The sequence below is a fragment of the Gadus morhua genome, chromosome 21 (assembly GCF_902167405.1).
Source record: "Gadus morhua chromosome 21, gadMor3.0, whole genome shotgun sequence".
In the NCBI taxonomy this organism is placed as follows: Eukaryota; Metazoa; Chordata; class Actinopteri; order Gadiformes; family Gadidae; genus Gadus; species Gadus morhua.
Genome location: NC_044068.1, coordinates 1,563,322 through 1,582,352, shown reverse-complemented (window position 1 = coordinate 1,582,352; position 19,031 = coordinate 1,563,322). Strand labels below are relative to the sequence as shown.

At 53.7% G+C, this 19,031-nt stretch overlaps 1 protein-coding gene across 1 annotated transcript in view; it reads right to left on the bottom strand.

The window, feature by feature from the left end:
- Positions 1 to 18,531, bottom strand: part of LOC115534841 (unconventional myosin-VI) — a gene marked incomplete at its 5' end in the record, with an annotated part of 59,061 nt that extends 40,530 nt beyond the window's left edge. Inside the window, 10 exons of the mRNA XM_030346122.1 lie at positions 3,385 to 3,478; positions 4,257 to 4,295; positions 6,728 to 6,898; positions 7,277 to 7,372; positions 7,764 to 7,891; positions 11,118 to 11,190; positions 12,010 to 12,101; positions 12,561 to 12,718; positions 15,551 to 15,695; positions 18,321 to 18,531. Coding sequence (XP_030201982.1) covers positions 3,385 to 3,478; positions 4,257 to 4,295; positions 6,728 to 6,898; positions 7,277 to 7,372; positions 7,764 to 7,891; positions 11,118 to 11,190; positions 12,010 to 12,101; positions 12,561 to 12,718; positions 15,551 to 15,695; positions 18,321 to 18,531 — 1,207 coding nt within the window. The remainder of the gene's footprint in view (positions 1 to 3,384; positions 3,479 to 4,256; positions 4,296 to 6,727; positions 6,899 to 7,276; positions 7,373 to 7,763; positions 7,892 to 11,117; positions 11,191 to 12,009; positions 12,102 to 12,560; positions 12,719 to 15,550; positions 15,696 to 18,320) is intronic.
- Between the last annotated feature and the right edge of the window lie 500 nt (positions 18,532 to 19,031).

Here is a 19,031-nt window from a genome sequence, read left to right as displayed (position 1 = left end):
AGGTCATTAAGGAGCAGGTAGGGGTTAGACAGTACAGAGACAGGTCATTAAGGAGCAGGTAGGGGTTAGACAGTACAGAGACAGGTCATTAAGGAGCAGGTAGGGGTTAGACAGTACAGAGACAGGTCATTAAGGAGCAGGTAGGGGTTAGACAGTACAGAGACGGGTTGTTAAGGAGCAGCTTGTGGACCGCTAACCCCCACCCTCCCTCTATGAGGGTCTTTATAATAGAATCCGCGGCACGGGGAGAAGAGCAGCGAGGAACGACGACCTTTACGCAAGAAACGCATCGACTAATCCGACCGAAAGAGCAAGGGAGTCTGGAGATAGAGGAGAAGAGAGGAGAGAGGAGGAGAGAGAAGAGAGGAGGAGAGGAGGAGAAGAGGAGAGAGGAGGAGAGGAGGAGAGGAGGAGAGGAGAGAGAGGAGGAGAGAAGAGAGGAGAGAGGAGAAGAGGGGAGAGGAGAGAAGAGAAGGAGAGGAGAAGAGGAGAGAGGAGATAAGAAGAGGAGAGAGGAGGCGAGGATAAGAGGGGGGAGGAGAAGAGAGAAGAGAGGAGAGAGGAGAAGAGGGGAGAGGAGAGACAAGAAGGAGAGAAGGAGAGGAGACAGCCCTCCGGCTAGAAGCCCGGACATTTTGATTGGACTCCGCTGGAATTTGCTCCTGGACGCTACGGAATAAAATCTCTCAGTGTTGTTCGAGATTAAAAAGACTTTTGGAGCGACAGAGTTCATGAATACAGATTAAGAAGTCTGGGATTCTTTACTTTTCAGGACTCCCTTTAAACTCGTCTGAAACCGCGGGCGTCTGAGCTGTCAGAAAGAAAAAGAGTTTCAAACAGAGCCGTCTGTGTATTAAAGGTCAATACTATCCTACAAACCCAGGCCTTTAAATAGATCTGGCTCCTCTAGATGCGAGCCAAATGAAGTATAAAAAACCCTTAACTCAGCTCTCAGGAGGCCTTCATCTTTATACGTTCCTGATTTAAATAGAATTGTCCTTGAAGGTAGTGCAAATGCATGAGGTTGTTTTACTGTCGTCCAATCATCTTTGAGACGAACGCGATGACTCCTGACCCGCACGCTGCTCTTCACGACACATGAGAGCAGAAGTGAAGTCTGATCTAAACATTGAGGTTCATTACCCCACCTGACGTGGAGCCGGGCCCACCTGATGTAGTTTCGGGGGCCCCACCCCAGCACCACCTGGTCTTCAGTCTGAACGCAGAACCTCGTTCCCGAGCCCCCCCCTCCGTGGTGAAAACCACCACCTGATGCAGTCGCTTTGTGGACGGTAGGGCTGAACGATTTGGGGAAATAATCGAATTGCGATTATTTTGACCGATGTTGCGTTTGCGAATGAATATGCAATTTTTTAACTTTATTTAACGATTGAATTGTAAAAGAAAAAATACATAAATCGTACTCCGGTCAGTCACGGTAGCAAACCACAAAAAAAATATATAAATCGTACTTATCTCCAGTCAGTCACGGTAGCAAACCACAAAAAATATATATATATTGAAAAAATTAAATTTTTATTATGTATTTTAATCGCAGCCTTTGCGATTTGCATGTCGCGTTATATTACATCGTGAATTGGATTTCAATACGATAATCGTTCAGCCCTAGCGGACGGCCTCCATCTCAGCCTCAGCCTTGCGTCAACTCAAACTTTATTGACATGTCTTTTGGACAATATTATTATTTTGTAATTAGCCGTGCCAGACGAGCTTGGCTGCTCCAACCATCGAAAACAAATAAAAAGCCAAAGTGAGTCTCAGCGTTTCCTGGAAGCGTCTTCTCTTGGCAGGTCGGGCGTGGATTTGTGTTGGCACGCGCCGGCCCGCGTATATTCCGGTCTTACTTTCTTTATCCTTGTTGATACTCGCTGCTCGCTGTTTTTCTGTTTAAATTGAAAAACATTTTCTCACGCGTTTGCTCGACAGCCACGTCTGCCAACGGTTATTTCCAGTGAAACGTGTCAAGAGGTTATGGTACGTTTTCCTCCGTCTATTATCACCGCCGTGGGTTTCAGTTTGCTTGCTAATCGCTAGGTGAACGCTCTGTTCCAAAGCGACGCAGTGATCACGGGTCCAGGTCATACAGGCCCTCTGTGGGGCTACAGGTGGACTTTAGACCAGGGGAATCGAACACAGAGCCTCTCACATAGGAGTCCGACCCCCTACCAACAACACACTGCTCTAGATGAGCACAGGAGGAGTAGAGCCAGTCACATGAGGAGCAGAACCAATCAGATGAGGAGTAGAACCAATCAGAAGAGGAGTAGAACAAATCAGATGAGGAGTAGAACCAATCAGAAGAGGAGTAGAACCAATCACAAGAGCAGGAGAACCAATCAAAAAGGAGTAGAACCAATCGCATGAAAAGCAGAACAAATCACACGAGCAGTAGAACCAATCACAAAAGGAGCAGAACCAATAACACGAGCAGCAGAACCAATTGGTACGTAGGGAACATTCGTCTTGTCTCTCAGGGAGGAAACGCTTCACTCAGCCTTCACCATGAATCCTTCAAAATAACATATCTTTCAAACGATTGGTTCTGGGAAGGTTCCGGGTGTTTGGGGTTCTGCTTGAAAGGCATCAAATATTCAGGAGTCCTTGGGGATTCAGACGCACTTCAGCGGGCGAGATTGGTTTTAGGAATTAGTACAAAACAGAGATTCTCTAGCTTCTTTGGTGCCTTCTGGAGGGGAAGAGACGTCTGTGTGTGTCTGATACTATGTGTGTGTGTGTGTGTGTGTGTTTTTGTGATACTTTGTGTGTGTGTCTGCGAGAAAGTCTACGTGTGTTTGTGTGTTTGTGATAGTGTGCGATAGTGTGAGCGCGTGTGTGTGATAGTGTGTTTGATAAATGGTAAATGGACTGCATTTAGATAGCGCTGGCCAATCAAAGTGCTTTGCAACATAGTTTGTGTGATAGTGCTTGTGACAAGGTGCACGCGCATGTGTGTGTGATAATGTGTGCGTGCATGTGTGATAATGTGTGCCAGTGTGTGCTCATGCGCGTGCATGTGCGATAATGTGTGCCTTTGTGTGTGCGTGCGTGTGTGATAATGTGTGCCTGTGTGTGCGTGCGTGTGTGATAATGTGTGCCTGTGTGTGTGCGTGTGTGTGATAATGTGTGCCAGTGTGTGCTCGTGTGCGTGCGTGTGTGATAATGTGTGCCTGTGTGCGTGCGTGTGTGTGATAATGTGTGCCAGTGTGTGCTCGTGTGCGTGCGTGTGTGATAATGTGTGCCTGTGTGCGTGTGCGTGTGTGATAGTGTGTGCCTGTGTGTGTGCGTGTGTGTGATAATGTGTGCCAGTGTGTGCTCGTGTGCGTGCGTGTGTGATAATGTGTGCCTGTGTGCGTGGGTACTGACCAGAGCACTGTAGCTGGGACAGGATCTGCGCTCCTTCAAAGTGGTGGCTGATCATCTTCAGGTTGGGCTTGATGCAGCGGATGAAACTGGAGCCCTGCAGAGAGAGAGAGGGGGGAGAGAGAGGGGGAGAGGGGAGGAGGAAGAGAGAGGAGAGGAGCAGTGAGAGAGGAGAGAGAGGGGGAGAGGGGAGGAGGGAGAGAGAGGGGGAGAGAGGAGAGGAGCAGTGAGAGAGGAGAGAGAGGGGGAGAGGAGCAGTGAGAGGAGAGAGAGAGGTGGAGAGAGGGGGAGAGGAGCAGGGAGAGGACATAGAGGAGCAGGGAGAGAGGAGAGAGAGAGGGGGAGGGGGAGAGGTAGGCAGAGCGTAGAGGGAGAAAGGGAGTGAGAAGGGGAATGGGGGAGGGATAGAATCCAGGAGAGGGAGGAGAGAGAATGGGGGAGGGATAGAAAGAGGGAGGGGAGAAAATTAGGAGATGGAGTGGAAAAGGAGATAGGGAGAGGATATAAATAACAAAGGAGAGATAGAGTTATAGAGTGAGAGAGTAAGAGAGTGAGGGAGGATAATAAAAAGAGGAGAGAATCCATTAGAACGACCACAGACGGAGACAACAGGGCATCCCCAGTCCACGGCCTCCAGCCCACCCCGTCCAGAGACCCCCGGGGAGGGCTGTCTCCAGGAGACGGGACAGACCCTCCCACAGAGAGGGGGAGAGAGAGAGAGAGAGAGAGAGAGAGAGAGAGAGAGAGAGAGAGAGAGAGAGAGAGAGAGAGAGAGAGAGAGAGAGAGAGAGAGAGAGAGAGACGGAGACGGAGAGGGAGAGAGAGAGAGGGAGAGAGAGAGAGAGACAGAGAGAGAGAGAGAGAGAGAGACTGACCGTGCTGCGTAGTTTCTCCAGCAGAACGTTGAGCTGGGTCTGGAGAACAGAGAGAGAGCAGAAGATCAACACCAGGTCTAGAATCTTCTAGAAACAATGGAAACCCAACGCACCGCGGGGCATCCCGCGTTCCCCTTCCCGCACCCAGGCGGCGTTCAGCATCTCCCCTGGGTTGTCACGGTTACCCCAGGGGACGAGGTTTCCTCTCTGACTCTCCATCACGTGGAGACCTAGCCACAGGGGGGGGGGGGAGTCAGGGTAGGCCGAAGACAGGCTTCGAACCGAGGACCTTTCAGCGGGGAGTCACACCTCCCAACCCACCGGGCAGAGTTTTACAGATTACTCAACTTAATCTCCGACTTTAAACTTCCTTCATCAGGCCAGCGGGGGCACTGAGGCAGACCGCCCCCAAACGGATCCGAACGGGGGGGGTTTGGAATTAACTGCTGAACTCTGGACCGGCCCGCCGAGGTTCTGATTGGCTGCCAGCAGCGTGGGGAGAAGAGTGATGAGGGGAGCTAGCTGGCCCGCCGCGGCGAGCTACCAGAATACCAATAACTCGCAGCGGTTATGGTTTAGCGGGAAGGAGAGTAATTAATCTCAGGTCGTCCACCGTCAACCCGCGCTGCACTTTAATCTAGCGCAGCAGCGCGACGCTACGGAGATAAATTATGTGGTGGAGGTCTGTAGCCAGGGTTCACACCACCTAGCTCGGCTACGCTACGGAGCTCAGCTAGGTGGTGGAGGTCTGTCGCCAAACCAGACCGCCCAGGCAAAAGCTGTAGGGAACCATTATGGAAAAAGTCCCAGACTTTGCTACTCAATATTATCTTAGATAATTAGCATTGGTGGCCAAGTTTCCCACGCAGCAGACGAATGTATCGGACTAAAGGTCAAATTGAGAAGAACAGGGATGGGGAATTATTAATCAATAAGGCAGCAAATCATGAATGGTACCAACTATACTGTAAAGCTGAACCTTTGTCAATAGTTTTACTCCCTGGAGTCGCTTTGTAAGCTGACTCATTCACACACTAGTCAAGGCCTCAGTGCACGTAGACGCACGGAGCGCGTTGGCGCAGTTAGCCACGTAGCGTCTATGCTAAACACTCCAGACGTTTCTGATACGTAGGCTTTTGTTTCCAATTTAAAGCTAATATTACGCGCTCTAAAGACGTTCCGCTAATTGCCCTTCAAAGCAGATGCACGACCCAAACACATGAAAGGTAAAGATGGATGATCATGATTGATGAGAATGTGTTTAATTAAGATGTGTGAGCACGATGCTATCCTTCTGTACGGCTCAGCAGACCGAAGCAAACGTTTGATCAGAGGGAGATGCTGGGTCACCCCGTGTTTGCGTTCCATTATTCAGACTACATGAACGATCCCAGAGCAGATGATTTGACCCCCGCTCTGACCTGCAGGGTGCGGTCAATCTCGCCGTTCTCTGCTCTGAGGTCACGAGTGTTTGAGGAACTTCTTGGTGAAGTGAGGAAAAATTAAAGAGCAGAAACAGCCGAGTCACTCAATTTCTTACTGATTTATTTTAATTATGATTTATTTATTAATGCATGTACTGTATGTGTATATGTGAATGTATCTATTTGCGATTTAATTTGTCAGATTTTCATATATCATATTTTTCTCCTTTTGTCTTTCCAATTAAAAATATAAATACAAATATGGTTATTTGCATTGCACTGATCCGTAAAATAAATAAATCTGAAAACAAATGAAGACAAATTAGAAAATAAAAATGAACAGCAGAGTCTCTGACGGCCGTGGCGATGAGGAGCAGAGAGTAAACACAGAGAAACCTCATTACAGCCGCGGAGAGAGAGTCCCAACGCGGAGATCGGGGGGGGGGGGGGGGGGGGGTTAAAGAGAAAGATTTCAACAAAGGAAAGCAGAGAATGAGCTGAAGAGAGGAACGGAGAACTAATAAATCCCCAGAGCAGCTCCGAGAGGACCGGCGCCCCAGACACGCCCACTGGCACTGGGGTCGACACCACAGAACCATCAGCCTCCTCCTCCACCACCACCACGACCCCTCCTCCATCTCCTCCCTCTCCTCTTCCTCAACGAACACCACCCCTCCCACCCCGAGCCAGGCCCCTCTTCCTCCTCCTCCTCCTCCTCCTCCCCCTCCGGAAGAAAAACCTGAAAAACCTCCAGATGAGCAGATTGTTTATCCAACAGCTCGCTCGCGCTCTCTCCCTCTCCCTCTCTCTCTCTCTCTCTCTCTCTCTCTCTCTCTCTCTCTCTCTCTCTCTCTCTCTCTCTCTCTCTCTCTCTCTCTCTCTCTCTCTCTCTCTCTCTCTCTCTCTCTCCCCCCCCCTCTCTCTCTCTCCCCCCCCCCCTCTCTCTCTCCCCCTCCCCCTCTCTCTCTCCCCCTCTCTCTCCCCCTCCCCCTCCCCCTCTCTCTCTCTCTCTCTGAGTGGGCGAGAGAGCCCTCCCCCCTCCCTCACCTTGAACTTGTTGCCCACGCTGATGAAGCCCAGCTTGCCGGCCTTCAGCTTGGCGTCCTTTCCGTTGAGCGGCGCCTCGAACAGCTGCCTCACGAAGGCGTCGCCCGACTCGCTGACCAGCGTCTCCAGGGACATGTGCAGCGCGTCGTTGTTCTTCTCCACGAACTTGGTCTGGGGGGGGGGGGGAGGTCATTAAGGGCAGGGTAAGGGCAGGTTGAGGTCAGGTTGAGGTTAAGGGCAGGTTGAGGTCATGTTGAGGTCACATTAAGGTCAGGTTAAGGTCATGTTGAGGTCACATTAAGGTCAGGTTAAGGTCAATCTACTGTTATCTTAAGGATACGTTAAGGTTAAGTTAAGGTCCCTTAAAGGCTACATTAAGGTTACTTTAAGGTCAGGTTAATGTTACATTAAGAGGTCCAGTCCAGAACAAGTTGGAGGGAGGCTATGCTAGGAGTGTTAGCGTTGCACGGATGTTAGCGCTACGCGGCCTTCGCACTCCGCGGAGTGAGCGTTAGCATTAGCGTTAGCGCTGCGTTAGCATTAGCGTACCGTCTCGTAGCACACGGCTCCGGCGAAGTGGCGCACGATGAAGCCCTCGTCGTCGCGGACGTTCCTGTGGACCGACAGCTTGGACTTCCTGGGGATCTGAGGACGGAGAGCAGGGTCAGGTCAGCGCACGGCCGGAGGGCACTGAGGACGGGACCTCTCCCCCCCTCCCTCACCCCCTCTATCCTTCTACTCTCCCCCCTCCCTCCCTCCCACCCTCACCCCCTCTACCCTCCCCCCCTAGGGCTGAGCCCCCTCTCCCCCCTCACCCCCTAGGGCTGAGTCCTCTCCCCCCCTCACCCCCTCTCCCCCCTAGGGCTGAGCCCCCTCTCCCCCCTCCCCCCCTAAGGCTGAGCCCCCTCTCCCCCCTCCCCCCTAGGGCTGAGCCCCCTCTCCCCCCTCCCCCCCTAGGGCTGAGCCCCCTCTCCCCCCTCCCCCTCGGGCCCCCTCTCCCCCCTCCCCCCTCGGGCCTCCCCCCCCCCAGACCCACCGTGAGCCTGAAGTGGTTCTTGTGCTTGCTGTGCACCGTATCGGTGAAGTGCTGGTCACTGGGCTGGGGGAGGCGGTTCTCCTCGTCCAGGATGTCCAGGATGCCCAGGAGGCGGGCCTCCACCAGGTCTGGACCGGGGGGGGGGGGGGGGGGGGGTTAGATCAGCTATACGGTTATACATCACCCTGGTATAACGGTGTAGACGTAGAGGGAGGGAGGGAGGGAGGGAGGGAGGGAGGGACAGAAAGACAGACACACACACGGATAGAGAGAGAGAGAGACAGACAGACAGACAAACAGATAGAGAGACAGACAGACGGATAGAGAGACAGACAGACGGATAGAGAGACAGACAGACAGACGGATAGAGACACAGACAGACAGACAGACAGACACACACACGGATAGAGACACAGACACAGACAGACAGACAGACAGACAGACAGACAGACAGACAGTACAAGGTGCAACAGAGCGATTAGACCAGGGCTGAACCACCATAGAGTCTAGCCTCGGGAAAGCCGTCGACAAACTTAATTAAAATCAGTGGAGTGGGAGAGGTGAAGGGAGGGAGGGGGAGGGGGGGGAGGGGAGGAGGGAGGGGGGGGAGGGAGGGGGGAGGGAGGAGGGAGGGAGGGAGGGAGGGAGGGAGGCGGTACCGCTGAATTAAAATGTAATTAAAGCGGTGAGGAGAGGTTTGCCGGCAGCAGCTGTGGTGTTCTCCCGCTCAGCGGGGGGGGGGGGGGGGGGGGGGGCACTGGGGTCCTGATTAACCAGGACCCTGCGGCCCCCGCCTGGAGGCCCAGGTGACCAATCAGAACAGCGGGCGGGGTGGATAAATCATGTACAATAACATAATCACAGCCTTGAGGTAAAACAATCAACACTGTTCATGGAGTCGGATGTGGCGAGGCGGTGATCCCACGAGAGGCGGACGGCCGTGTGTTGCCCCCCCCCTCGCTGACGGCCCCCCCCCCCCCCCCGGGTCCCTCAGACCTCCGGGGCGGCCCGGAGACCCAGACGGTGATTTAACCTGCAGACAGGTCCTCTGTCCCCACGGCAACGGACTAAGGACAGGTCTGCAGTGAGCCCCCGAGAACCGCTCCGTCATGGGGCCTCACACTCTTCCCTGGGGGGTCCCAGACCAGCAGCTGTGAGGGACGTGGACGGACGGAACTGATGTAACGGACCTGGGCCCCGTCTCCCGATAACGTCCACTCCTACCGCGCTACCAAGACTCCTACGTTTAGACGTATCAAAGTTGTTTACCTCTGTAGGCGTTCCCGAACGGTCTCTTGGGAGTCTTCTTAGGGAACACTCCAATTACAATTACAATCAGGGCATTTAGCAGACGCTTTTATCCAAAGCGACTTACATCGGTTAATACACACATTGACACACCGACGGCAGAGTCAACCATCCAAGGCGACAGCCAGCTCGTCAGGAGCAGTTAGGGTTAAGTGTCTTGCTCAGGGACACATCAACACTGGGGAGGAGCTGGGGATCGAACTAGCAACCTTTCGCTGACAAGACAACTGCTCTACCTCCTGAGCTAAGCCGACCCCCTCTCCTTACGTCGTTCGTGGACGGCGCAGTCCAGAAAGAACGTGCCGAGAGCGATTGCTCAGAGATCGAGTTTCCATTTCATGCCCAGGTGCACGACAGCTTTCTTAAAAATATTGCAGTCTTTGCGAATAAAACAATGCTCGAAATCCTTCTCGTAAGCCTAAACATTTATTTAACCATGGGCGAACATAGCATAGACTACACCGATTTAAAAGAATATATAGAAAATATAGAAGCGGCGGAGGAGATTGAGGCAATCACATCCTTAATTGTCCGTCGCAGCCGTTCAAATGAGGCTGCTCTGTTCACAAAGGTGTCTGCCTTGTTGATTATTTATGAAAATAGACATTTTGAAATGAAAGGTACATTTTCGAATAGTTTATTTATCTTATTATATAATAATAATACTGTTTATGCTGAGACTGCGTTACTTTTTGCTACCTGTCTGGGGCGGGTTTTTGCGCACCGTCAAGGGAAAGAGACGGTGGTGGAAAAAATATTTTGATCGCTCGTTGCTTATAATGGTTTGTTAGTTTCCCAGTAGAATTTCCTTAAATTAGAAGACAGTTAGGAAGTTGCGAGTTTTTGAAACAATTGGAAGCGAATCGAGCTGACCTCGCCTGCCGTACCGTATATGTACTGTACTACTGGTGAAACACAACACTGCCAATGTGGCAGTTCCATGCGCAACGGGGATTTCTAAAGGTTACTGTACAGTGGCGTCGACAAGCGTCAGGCGCTGAAACATCACTACGGTAGAGCTAAGAAGGTTCTACGAGCGCTTCAGACCAACCTTACCAACGAACGACGTACGTAAGAGATTCGTAGCAAAGAACGTTTCGGGAAACACGCGAGATGTTAAGCTAGAACTTAAAGCAGAGATTTCGAATGACGTAGCGTTAAGAAGGCTCTAAGTATGTTTCGGGAAACTGGACCCTGGTTTGTGGTCCTGGGAGGCCACGACCGTGGAGCAAGGCATTAGCACGGCCCGAAGGTTGGGGGTTTAACGGCGTTGCCGTGTGTAGAAGGTGTGTTCACAGTGTTTGAGATGGTGTTGGATGAAAAGAGTCGGAACGCCGAATGGAATATATTACTGATTCCTAGAGTGATGGAGACGAGATCAAAGGAGGGGGAATGGAACTCTGCACGCACACAAACACCGGCGCACACACTCACACACAAACACTGAAGCACATGCACCCACACACACGTAAACACACACACACTGAAGCACATGCACCCACACACAGGTAAACACACACACACTGAAGCACACACACATGCAAACATACCCTCCTCCCAACTCCAGCCATGGACAGTAAATGGATGTGAAGAGGAAGATTTAACCTTCATCACCTCTGCATTTCTACAGACATCCTCCTCTTCCTCCCTTCAAGGGGGTCAGGGGTCATGTTTTAAACTGTCTGGAAGGAGTGTGTGTGTGTCTGTGTGTGTGTGTCTGTGTGTCTCTGTGTGTCTGTGTGTCTCTGTGTATGTGTGTATGTGAGTATGTGTGTCTGTGTGTGTGTGTGTGTGTGTGCCCGTGTGTGTGTGTCTGTGCCATCCCTCGCAGAGCTGCCCCTTCATTAAAGACGGAGGCATATAACCCCTTTGGGGAGGGGGGCAGCCTGCCACTCATCTCTCCTGGAGACCAGCAGTTATTAAGGGAGTGATCTCCAGTCTGAGGAGGTCAGGTGACCTCTGCGGGGGCGGTTGATAGGCTGAGAGTCCAGCAGCACCTTGCATTGAGGAGTAGTGAGCCCTGGATCTCGGGGTGAAGCATCATACCTATGCAGTCTTGATTGTCGACGTAGTGGACCTCGTTCACCCCCAGGCCCTCCTTGTTGTACAGCTCTTGTTCCTGGATGGGACAGACCCAGTGAGAACCTGCTCCATAGACACCCCCCCCCCCCCTCGGTGAGAAAGGAGGGGCCCACAGGCCCCCCTCTGCTCCTCTCTGTAGATCTCTCCATCTTCATTCCAAACGCAAGAGGCTTTTTCTTTCTCCATCTTTAAGCCAGCTGTAAAATGATGCTCTCTTGCTCTCTCTCTCTCCCTCCCTCCCTCCCTCCCCCCTCTCTCTAATGGAAGCCACTCACAGATGTTCTCTCCTCCATTAAGCTTTGTGTAAAACGACCAGAGAGGTGAAGGCTTTCATGTCCCAATAACACCAGTCTTAAGTGGGGTTGTCAGGTGTGTGTGTCAGGTGTGTGCGTCTCTCAGGTTAGTGTGTGTGTGTGTGTGTGTGTGTGTGTGTGTGTGTGTGTGTGTGTGTGTGTGTGTGTGTGCATTACAGTCTAAGATGTCGACCTTGACATCAGGAGTAACCACTTACACCATAATCGTTCCGTGTGTGATACTATTAGCGGAATAAAAAGAGAATCTGTTGACCACGCTGGAGCTATTCACCTAGCGGCCATCTTGATTCTAAACGCTAGCATGAAAGGCTGCTTCTGCTCCTCAATAAAAAGTACATCGTATTTATTGTTAACACAATTCGACAAATACAATTTTAACTGGATAATACACAAAGAAAGGAGTTAATGTATGCCGTAAAAAAAAAAGAGTCCTTTGTTGATGGAAGCTAATAAGGAGGCTAATAAGATATTAGTAACGATGGAGGCGAATAACGAAGCTAATAAGAAAGGTAGTAGGGAAGCTAATAAGTCACGTGACCCACCTCCTTCAGGATGCGCTCGTTGAAGAACTGTTGCAGCTTCTCGTTGCAGTAGTTGATGCAGAACTGCTCAAAGCTGTTGTGCTCAAAGTATTCTGGGAACCGGGGGAAGAGGAAGAGGACAAATCAGAGACGGTACTTTGAAAAATATGTGCGCCAATGTCTTTCCATATTCTTTCTCAAACAGTTTGAAGTCTTCCCCGCCAGAAGGATCTGATAAAAGTTACACATCAGTGACTTTTCATTATTGAATGATTTGATGTATTAAAGATATTCATTTGTGTTTGAGTTTTTCAGCTATAAAGTTTTCAAGAAACGATCTGAAAGGGAATACAGTTAATCTACAAGTAAAGAATAATATATTATCCAGGTGACTAAAGCAGCCAAAGAGATTTGGATATATGGACGGAGGGAGAGAGAGAGAGCGACAGGCAGAAAGAGAGAATGAGAAAGAGAGAGACAGAGCTAAAGAAAGAAAGAAAGAGAGAGACAGCGAGACAGAGACAGCGAGACAGAGAGAGAGAGAGAGAGAGAGAGAGAGAGGGGGGACCGACCGAAGCCAGCGATGTCCAGCACTCCGATGAAGTTGGAGGAGGCCTGGAAGGGGAAGCACTGGTTGACCCTGGTGACCACGTGGTCGAACAGCCGGCTGTACACCGCCTTGGCCAGCGCGTCGCGCGCGTTGTTGGCCTGCTCCGGCTTCAGCGGAACCCTGCGGAGACGCAAGGCATCATGGGAGTCAGACACTCGCATCACAGTCAGGGCGTTTAGCAGACACTTTCATCCAAAGCGACTCACCATAAATACATTCGTCAGAAAAGGAGAAACAACAATATATATATCTCTGTCGGCACAGTAAGGATGTTCATAGAACCAAGTGCCAAGCACTAACCATCACTAGGTTAACCCGTTCCCCGTATCCAACAGAGACAGCTAGGATAAGACGCTACACATGCTAAGTACATGCTGGGCCCAGGTGACGTCTGAACAACGTCTTGAGTCTCTTGCGGAAGCTGGTGAGCGACTCTGCGGTCCTGACGTCAGCGGGGAGCTCGTTCCTCCGGCGCGGTGCCGAACCAGAAGAGGTGCGACCTTGATGATCGACCTTTGGCCTGCTCTTAGCGATGGCGTCCAGACGCCCAGACACGCTCCCACAACACCACGTCCTCCTGCTGCCGTCGGCGTGCTGAGCCGCGTGGAGGATCCCCCCGCAGACGATCGGACACAAAGTGAGGAGCGCTAAAGCTTCCCTTAAACCCGGCGCCGAGCCGGGTTTAAGGGAAGCTTTAGCGCTCCTCACTGTGTGAAGAATAAAACCCATCTCTCTCCCCCCGTCGCTCTGGGAGCCGTTTGCAGAACGCTCTGAGGCGTGAAGCGTAGCCATCCCCTCCGTTGTCCGTCTCGTCCCAGCAGCAGCTCCCGGTACTCCCCCCCCCCCCGTCGACCGGAGGGCGTCGCAGCGAGACGGAGCGCGTGTTACAGCTCTGATCTGACGCTCCCGCTCTGCCCAGCGACCGGCGGCCAGCGGTCTGACCAGCCGGCCGCGGCGGTAGCAGAACCCCCCCCCCCCCCCCCCCCCCCCATGTGAGACCCAGCGCCAGAGCGGGAGGGAGGCCCAGAGAGCAGACAGCAGGACAGACGCCTGCTCTCAGCGCATGGACGACCAAGCAGATGATTGTCCCACAGGGCCGCAGTGATACGGACGGGAGGGGGGGGGGGGGGGGGGGGGGAGAGAGAGAGGGAGGGGGGAGAGGGGGGAGAGCGGAGAGAGAGGGAGGGGGGAGAGGGGGAAGAGAGGGATGGGGAGAGGGAGTTCGGATACCTGGTTCCTCAGAGGGAGGGATTGGCCCCTGCAGTAGTTAGTGGAGAGTCTACCCTGGGTTAGGTTGGGGTTTGGTCGTGCTCCACACTAAAGCAGCGCTTCACTCAGACATGTTATTACGAGAGGAAGCCGCGCCATTAGACAGCCCTGTTTCCATGACCTCACCCCGGCTGTCTCCCCTCCCCTCCCCCCTCTTCCTCCCACTCTCTCTTAATGTCTCCCTCTTAACCACTCTTATGTCTCATTCGCTCCCTCTCTCTGTCTGGTCTCTCCTTTCTGTGGGAAGAGCTACAGGGCACGCTACCAAGGGCGTGCACGCTACCACGGGCGTGCACGCTACCACGGGCGTGCACGGTAGTGTGGGCGTTGAGGGGTGAAGGCCGCCCAGAAATCTCTGACAGGGACGTCCCGACACACACGGACACACACAAATGTGTGTTTGCCTCTCTCCCTCCCTCCCTCCCCCTCCCTCCCTCCCTCCTCCTCCCTCCAATACATCCATACCCTGGTATAAGCTCCCGGTGAACCGTGCTTCAGACCCGGAGCCGGTGCAGAGACCGGCTCCACCTCCAGAGCCACTCACTGCAGCCCAGCAGACGGTCAGAGAGGCGCTTCGCTTGCCCCTTTCTACCGTCCCTCTGTGGCCAATCACAGGCCGCACTACTTGGATCTGCGTCATCGATCGGCCGAGGTCGATCCCTGACTGGTGGGCTTGCGTGTGGATGACAGAGCGCTCCATCGTCTCATCGGTCGTGGTTCATATCAACGCTCAGCAGCGGCTCAACGAACGTCCAGTCAGCACCAACAGTCACAAGCACCCACGCACGTGTGTGTGTGTGTGTGTGTGTGTGTGTGTGTGTGTGTGTGTGTGTGTGTGTGTGTGTGTGTGTGTGTGTGTGTTGATGTTGGTGATCTGGTTGTGGTGATGCCGGTGGAGGTGGTGTTGGTGGCAGTGGAGCTGGAGTTGATCTGGTGCATGCGATGTTTGTAGTGGAGGTGGAGGTGATGCGTGTGTGGTGATGATGGTAGAGGTGGTGGAGTTCTGGTGATGGAGGTGATGTGGTTGTGGTGGTGTAGGTGATGTGGTTGTGGTGGTGTAGGTGATGTGGTTCGGGTGGTGTAGGTGATGTGGTTGTGGTGGTGTAGGTGATGTGGTTGTGGTGGTGTAGGTGATGTGGTTGTGGTGGTGTAGGTGATGTGGTTGTGGGGGTGTAGGTGATGTGGTGGTGGTGGTGTAGGTGATGTGGTTGTGGTGGTGTAGGTGATGTGGTTGTGGTGGTGTAGGTGATGTGGTTGTGGTGGTGTAGGTGATGTGGTTGTGTAGGTGATGTGGTTGTGGTGGTGCAGGTGATGTTGTTGTGGTGGTGTAGGTGATCTGGTTGTGGTGGTGTAGGTGATGTGGTTGTGGTGGTGTAGGTGATGTGGTTGTGGTGGTGGAGGTGATGTGGTTGTGGTGGTGTAGGTGATGTGGTTGTGGTGGTGGTGGTGTAGGTGATGTGGTTGTGGTGGTGTAGGTGATGTGGTTGTGGTGGTGTAGGTGATGTGGTTGTGGTGGTGTAGGTGCTGTGGTTGTGGTGGTGTAGGTGATGTGGTTGTGGTGGTGTAGGTGATGTGGTTGTGGTGGTGTAGGTGATGTGGTTCGGGTGGTGTAGGTGATGTGGTTGTGGTGGTGTAGGCGGAGGTGATGAGGTGTAGGTGGAGCTGCAGGTGGAGGAGTCCTACTTGATGACGGTGCCCTTGGCGCCGCCGGCGGAGGTGAGCATGATCCTGGAGGTGAGGCTGACCCGGAGGTCGTCCTGCTCCAGGCCCAGCAGCTCCGCGCAGCACTGCAGGCTCTGGGACGACTGGTTCCTGATGGTGCAGCCACCTGGGGGGGGGGGACCAGGTTAGAGACTCCAGGCGGGGGGGGGGACCAACCAGTGTTGAGGATCCCCCACCAGGAGGATCATCGACCCCCCGACCAAGACCAGTATCGACTGCCCTGACCTTCATCATAATGACCACTGACGCTATTCTATTGGTTTTAATGTTGCTATAACTTGTTGGCTGCTGAAGGCCGAGGACTAAATAAATGAACTGTTTACTGCTATTGATGCTCTCTCTCGGACCGGTCCAACAGGTGCGGCCCGGATCAATAGAGAGCCCGTAGCTAATGAGCCGATCACAACCCAGACCCCCTCGGCCCGGGACAGGGATCGATTCCCCCCCCCGCGCGGCCGACCACACATCTCTACCGCCGCTCAACAACTGAGCCGTGTTTCAGGTAAACAAACCCGAGTCTGTTTAGAGCGCCGTCTGAACGCCAGCGGGCGGCGGGCGCTCCGCCTCTCCTCGTAGATGATCAACACCGTCTCCGTCCATCGAGTCAACTCCTCCTACTCCTACTCTCTCTCCCGGTCTCTCTCCCGGTCTCTCTCCCCGTCTCTCTCCCCGTCTCTCTCCCCGTCTCTCTCCCGGTCTCCCCTCCAGCTAGCATCACCTCAGCAGCTGACCTGCTGAGGTGATGCTAGCCGTCGGTGCTCCAGCTCCTCTGAGCTGTGTTGAACCGATACGAGCACACTCGTTTAAATCTGTCGGCGCGTCGGGACTGGGGAGACTAGCTCTGGGGCCGAGAGCTGGCCGGCTGGGAGTGTTGGAACACACCCCATGTTGGACCCCCGCTGTGAGCACTAAGACCGAGTAATCGGCACCCCTCTGAGCCTGCTCCGCCTACCCATCTCTCTCCCTCCCTCCCTCTCTCTCTCCCCCTCTCTCCCTCCCTCCCCCCCCCTCCTTTTACCATCAGTCCTTGCTCTCCCCTTTCTTCTCCCTGATCTCTCTCCTCCCATCTTTCTCCCTCTCCACTCTCGCCACATCTCCTCCTCCTCCGTCTCCAAAGCCTTGGTCTGTCCTCCCCTTTCATCCTCCTCCCTACTCCTCCTCTCCTCCTCTCCTCGGCTGGGATGTAAAGAGAGCGGGGGGGGGGGGGGGGGGGGGGGTTTAGGTGGGGCCTCCAGGCAGAGGAACTTGTCCAAGTGGGATCAAAGGAGCGCTTGATTTCCACATTCAGGCCGTCCCCCGGGGGCGGAGCCCGCGCCTTAATTGCTGTATAAATACCAAGGCGAATCACAATGATGAGCTCGGAATAATGAAACCAAAACTTTCAGAGTCCCCAGGGGGGGGGCGCCGAACAACGGAGGGGAACACATCGTGGACGCAGTGCCGACAGGCTGCCTGAGTGCAGCTCGTTAGCAGCTGGTTAGCGCCATGCTAGCAGCGTAATAGCATGTTCGAATTTCCCCGGGGGATCATTTAAGTATCAATCTATCCATGCGTAGCTTGTTAGTGGTTTGTTAGCGGTTTGTTAGCTGTTCGTTAGCTGCTTCTTAGCGGCATGCTAGCAGCGTTTTGGCAAGTGTAGCTTGCAAGTGGCTCGTTAGCGGCTCGTTAGCGACTTCGTAGCGACTTCTTAGCGGCGTGATAGCAGTGTAATGGCATGTGTAGCGTGTCAGCAGCCTGTTAGCTGCTGGCTGCGCGGGGAGACTGATTGCGGCTTGTTAGCATGGCGGCTCCATGTGGCTAAAGGATGGAGAGAGGCCTTCAGCCAATCACAGCAGAGCTGGTGGATCGGAGCAGAGATCAGAGGGGCCGGGGGGGGGGGTTAGTACAATGATGGATCAAACCATGTCGTCCTGGGGGGGGGGGCAGAGCTTCAGAACACGCCAGCCGCTGAGGCACAGAGGAGGAGAGGAGAGTAGGAGAGAGGAAAGGAAAGGAGGAGAGGAGAGGAGAGAGGAGAGGAAGAGAGGGAGGAGGAGGAGAGGAAAGGAAAGGAGGAGAGGAGAGGAGAGAGGAGAGGAAGAGAGGGAGGAGGAGGAGGGGAGAGGAAAGGAGAGGAGAAGAGGAGAGGAGAGGAGGAGAGAGGAGGAGAGGAGAGGAGGAGAGGAGAGGAGGAGAGGAGGAGAGGAGGAGAGGAGAGGAGAGGAGAGGAGGAGAGGAGAGGAGAGGAGGACAGGAGAGGAGGACAGGAGAGGAGGGGAGAGGAGAGGAGAGGAGAGGAGGAGGGAACCAGAGGAGGATGGGAGAGGAGAGGAGAGGAGAGGAGAGGAGAGGAGGGGAGGAGAGCGCCGCAAGACAAACCCATCCTAATGGAAACTTGGACATTTCAACCAGCTAGGAAGCTAGGAGACTAGGAGACATCTCCCCCAGCTTAGGCCGCTAGGAGACTAGGAGACATCTCCCCCAGCTTAGGCCGCAAGGAGACCATCTCCCACCCAGCTAAGAGACTAGGAGACATCTCCCCCAGCTAGGAGACTAGGAGACATCTCCCACAGCTAGGAGACTAGGAGACCATCTCCCACCCAGCTAGGAGACTAGGAGACCATCTCCCACAGCTAGGAGACTAGGAGACCATCCCCCACCCAGCTAGGAGACTAGGAGACCATCTCCCACCCAGCTAGGAGACTAGGAGACATGTCCCCCAGCCTGGCCACTAGGGTAGTAGGGTCCTTACCCGAGGTGCTGCCTGCCTCCTCAAAGTCCACGTTCCCCAGGTGCAGCACCCCGGCCACCACGCGGAACAGGTCCAGCTTCTCCGCGTCGTCCAGCCCGATCCTCTTCATGGCCCCGCACATCCGCACGAAGTCCCCCTGGTCGTCCAGCAGGGGGTCCTTCAGGGGCCCCGCCTTCAGGTGCTGAGGGCCCGGCAAGGGAGGGGGCAGAGGTCAGGGGTCACGCAGGGGTCAGGGGTCACTCAGCTCTCCTGCTACGTTTCACTCTCACCGTTCTCTCGTTTCCTTCCTTCTCCTTTCCTGCTATTTCCTTCCTTCCTAATTACTCCTAACTCATTCACCTGACATCAAGTGAAGGAGGAAATGGGACGTTGATATTTACTGTAGTTTTAGAAGGCCCGCCCCCAGAAACAAAGCATTTGTTCTCCCTAGCTTTTGATTGGCTACTGGTCTGATGAGGTCCCGCCCCTTCCTGCTCCGACATACATCACAGGGCCCGGACAGACGCCGTTCAGAACAAGATGGAGGTGCTCGTTTATCCGTGGAAGATCAGGACTCCTGGGTGAACGGCAGACCTCGTGATAATGGGCTCTATGGTCGCATGGGTCAGGGAGCAGACAATCACCACACACACACACTGTAGTCACGCACACACACACACACACACACACACACACACACACACACACACACTAGCGTGATGAATGTCGCAG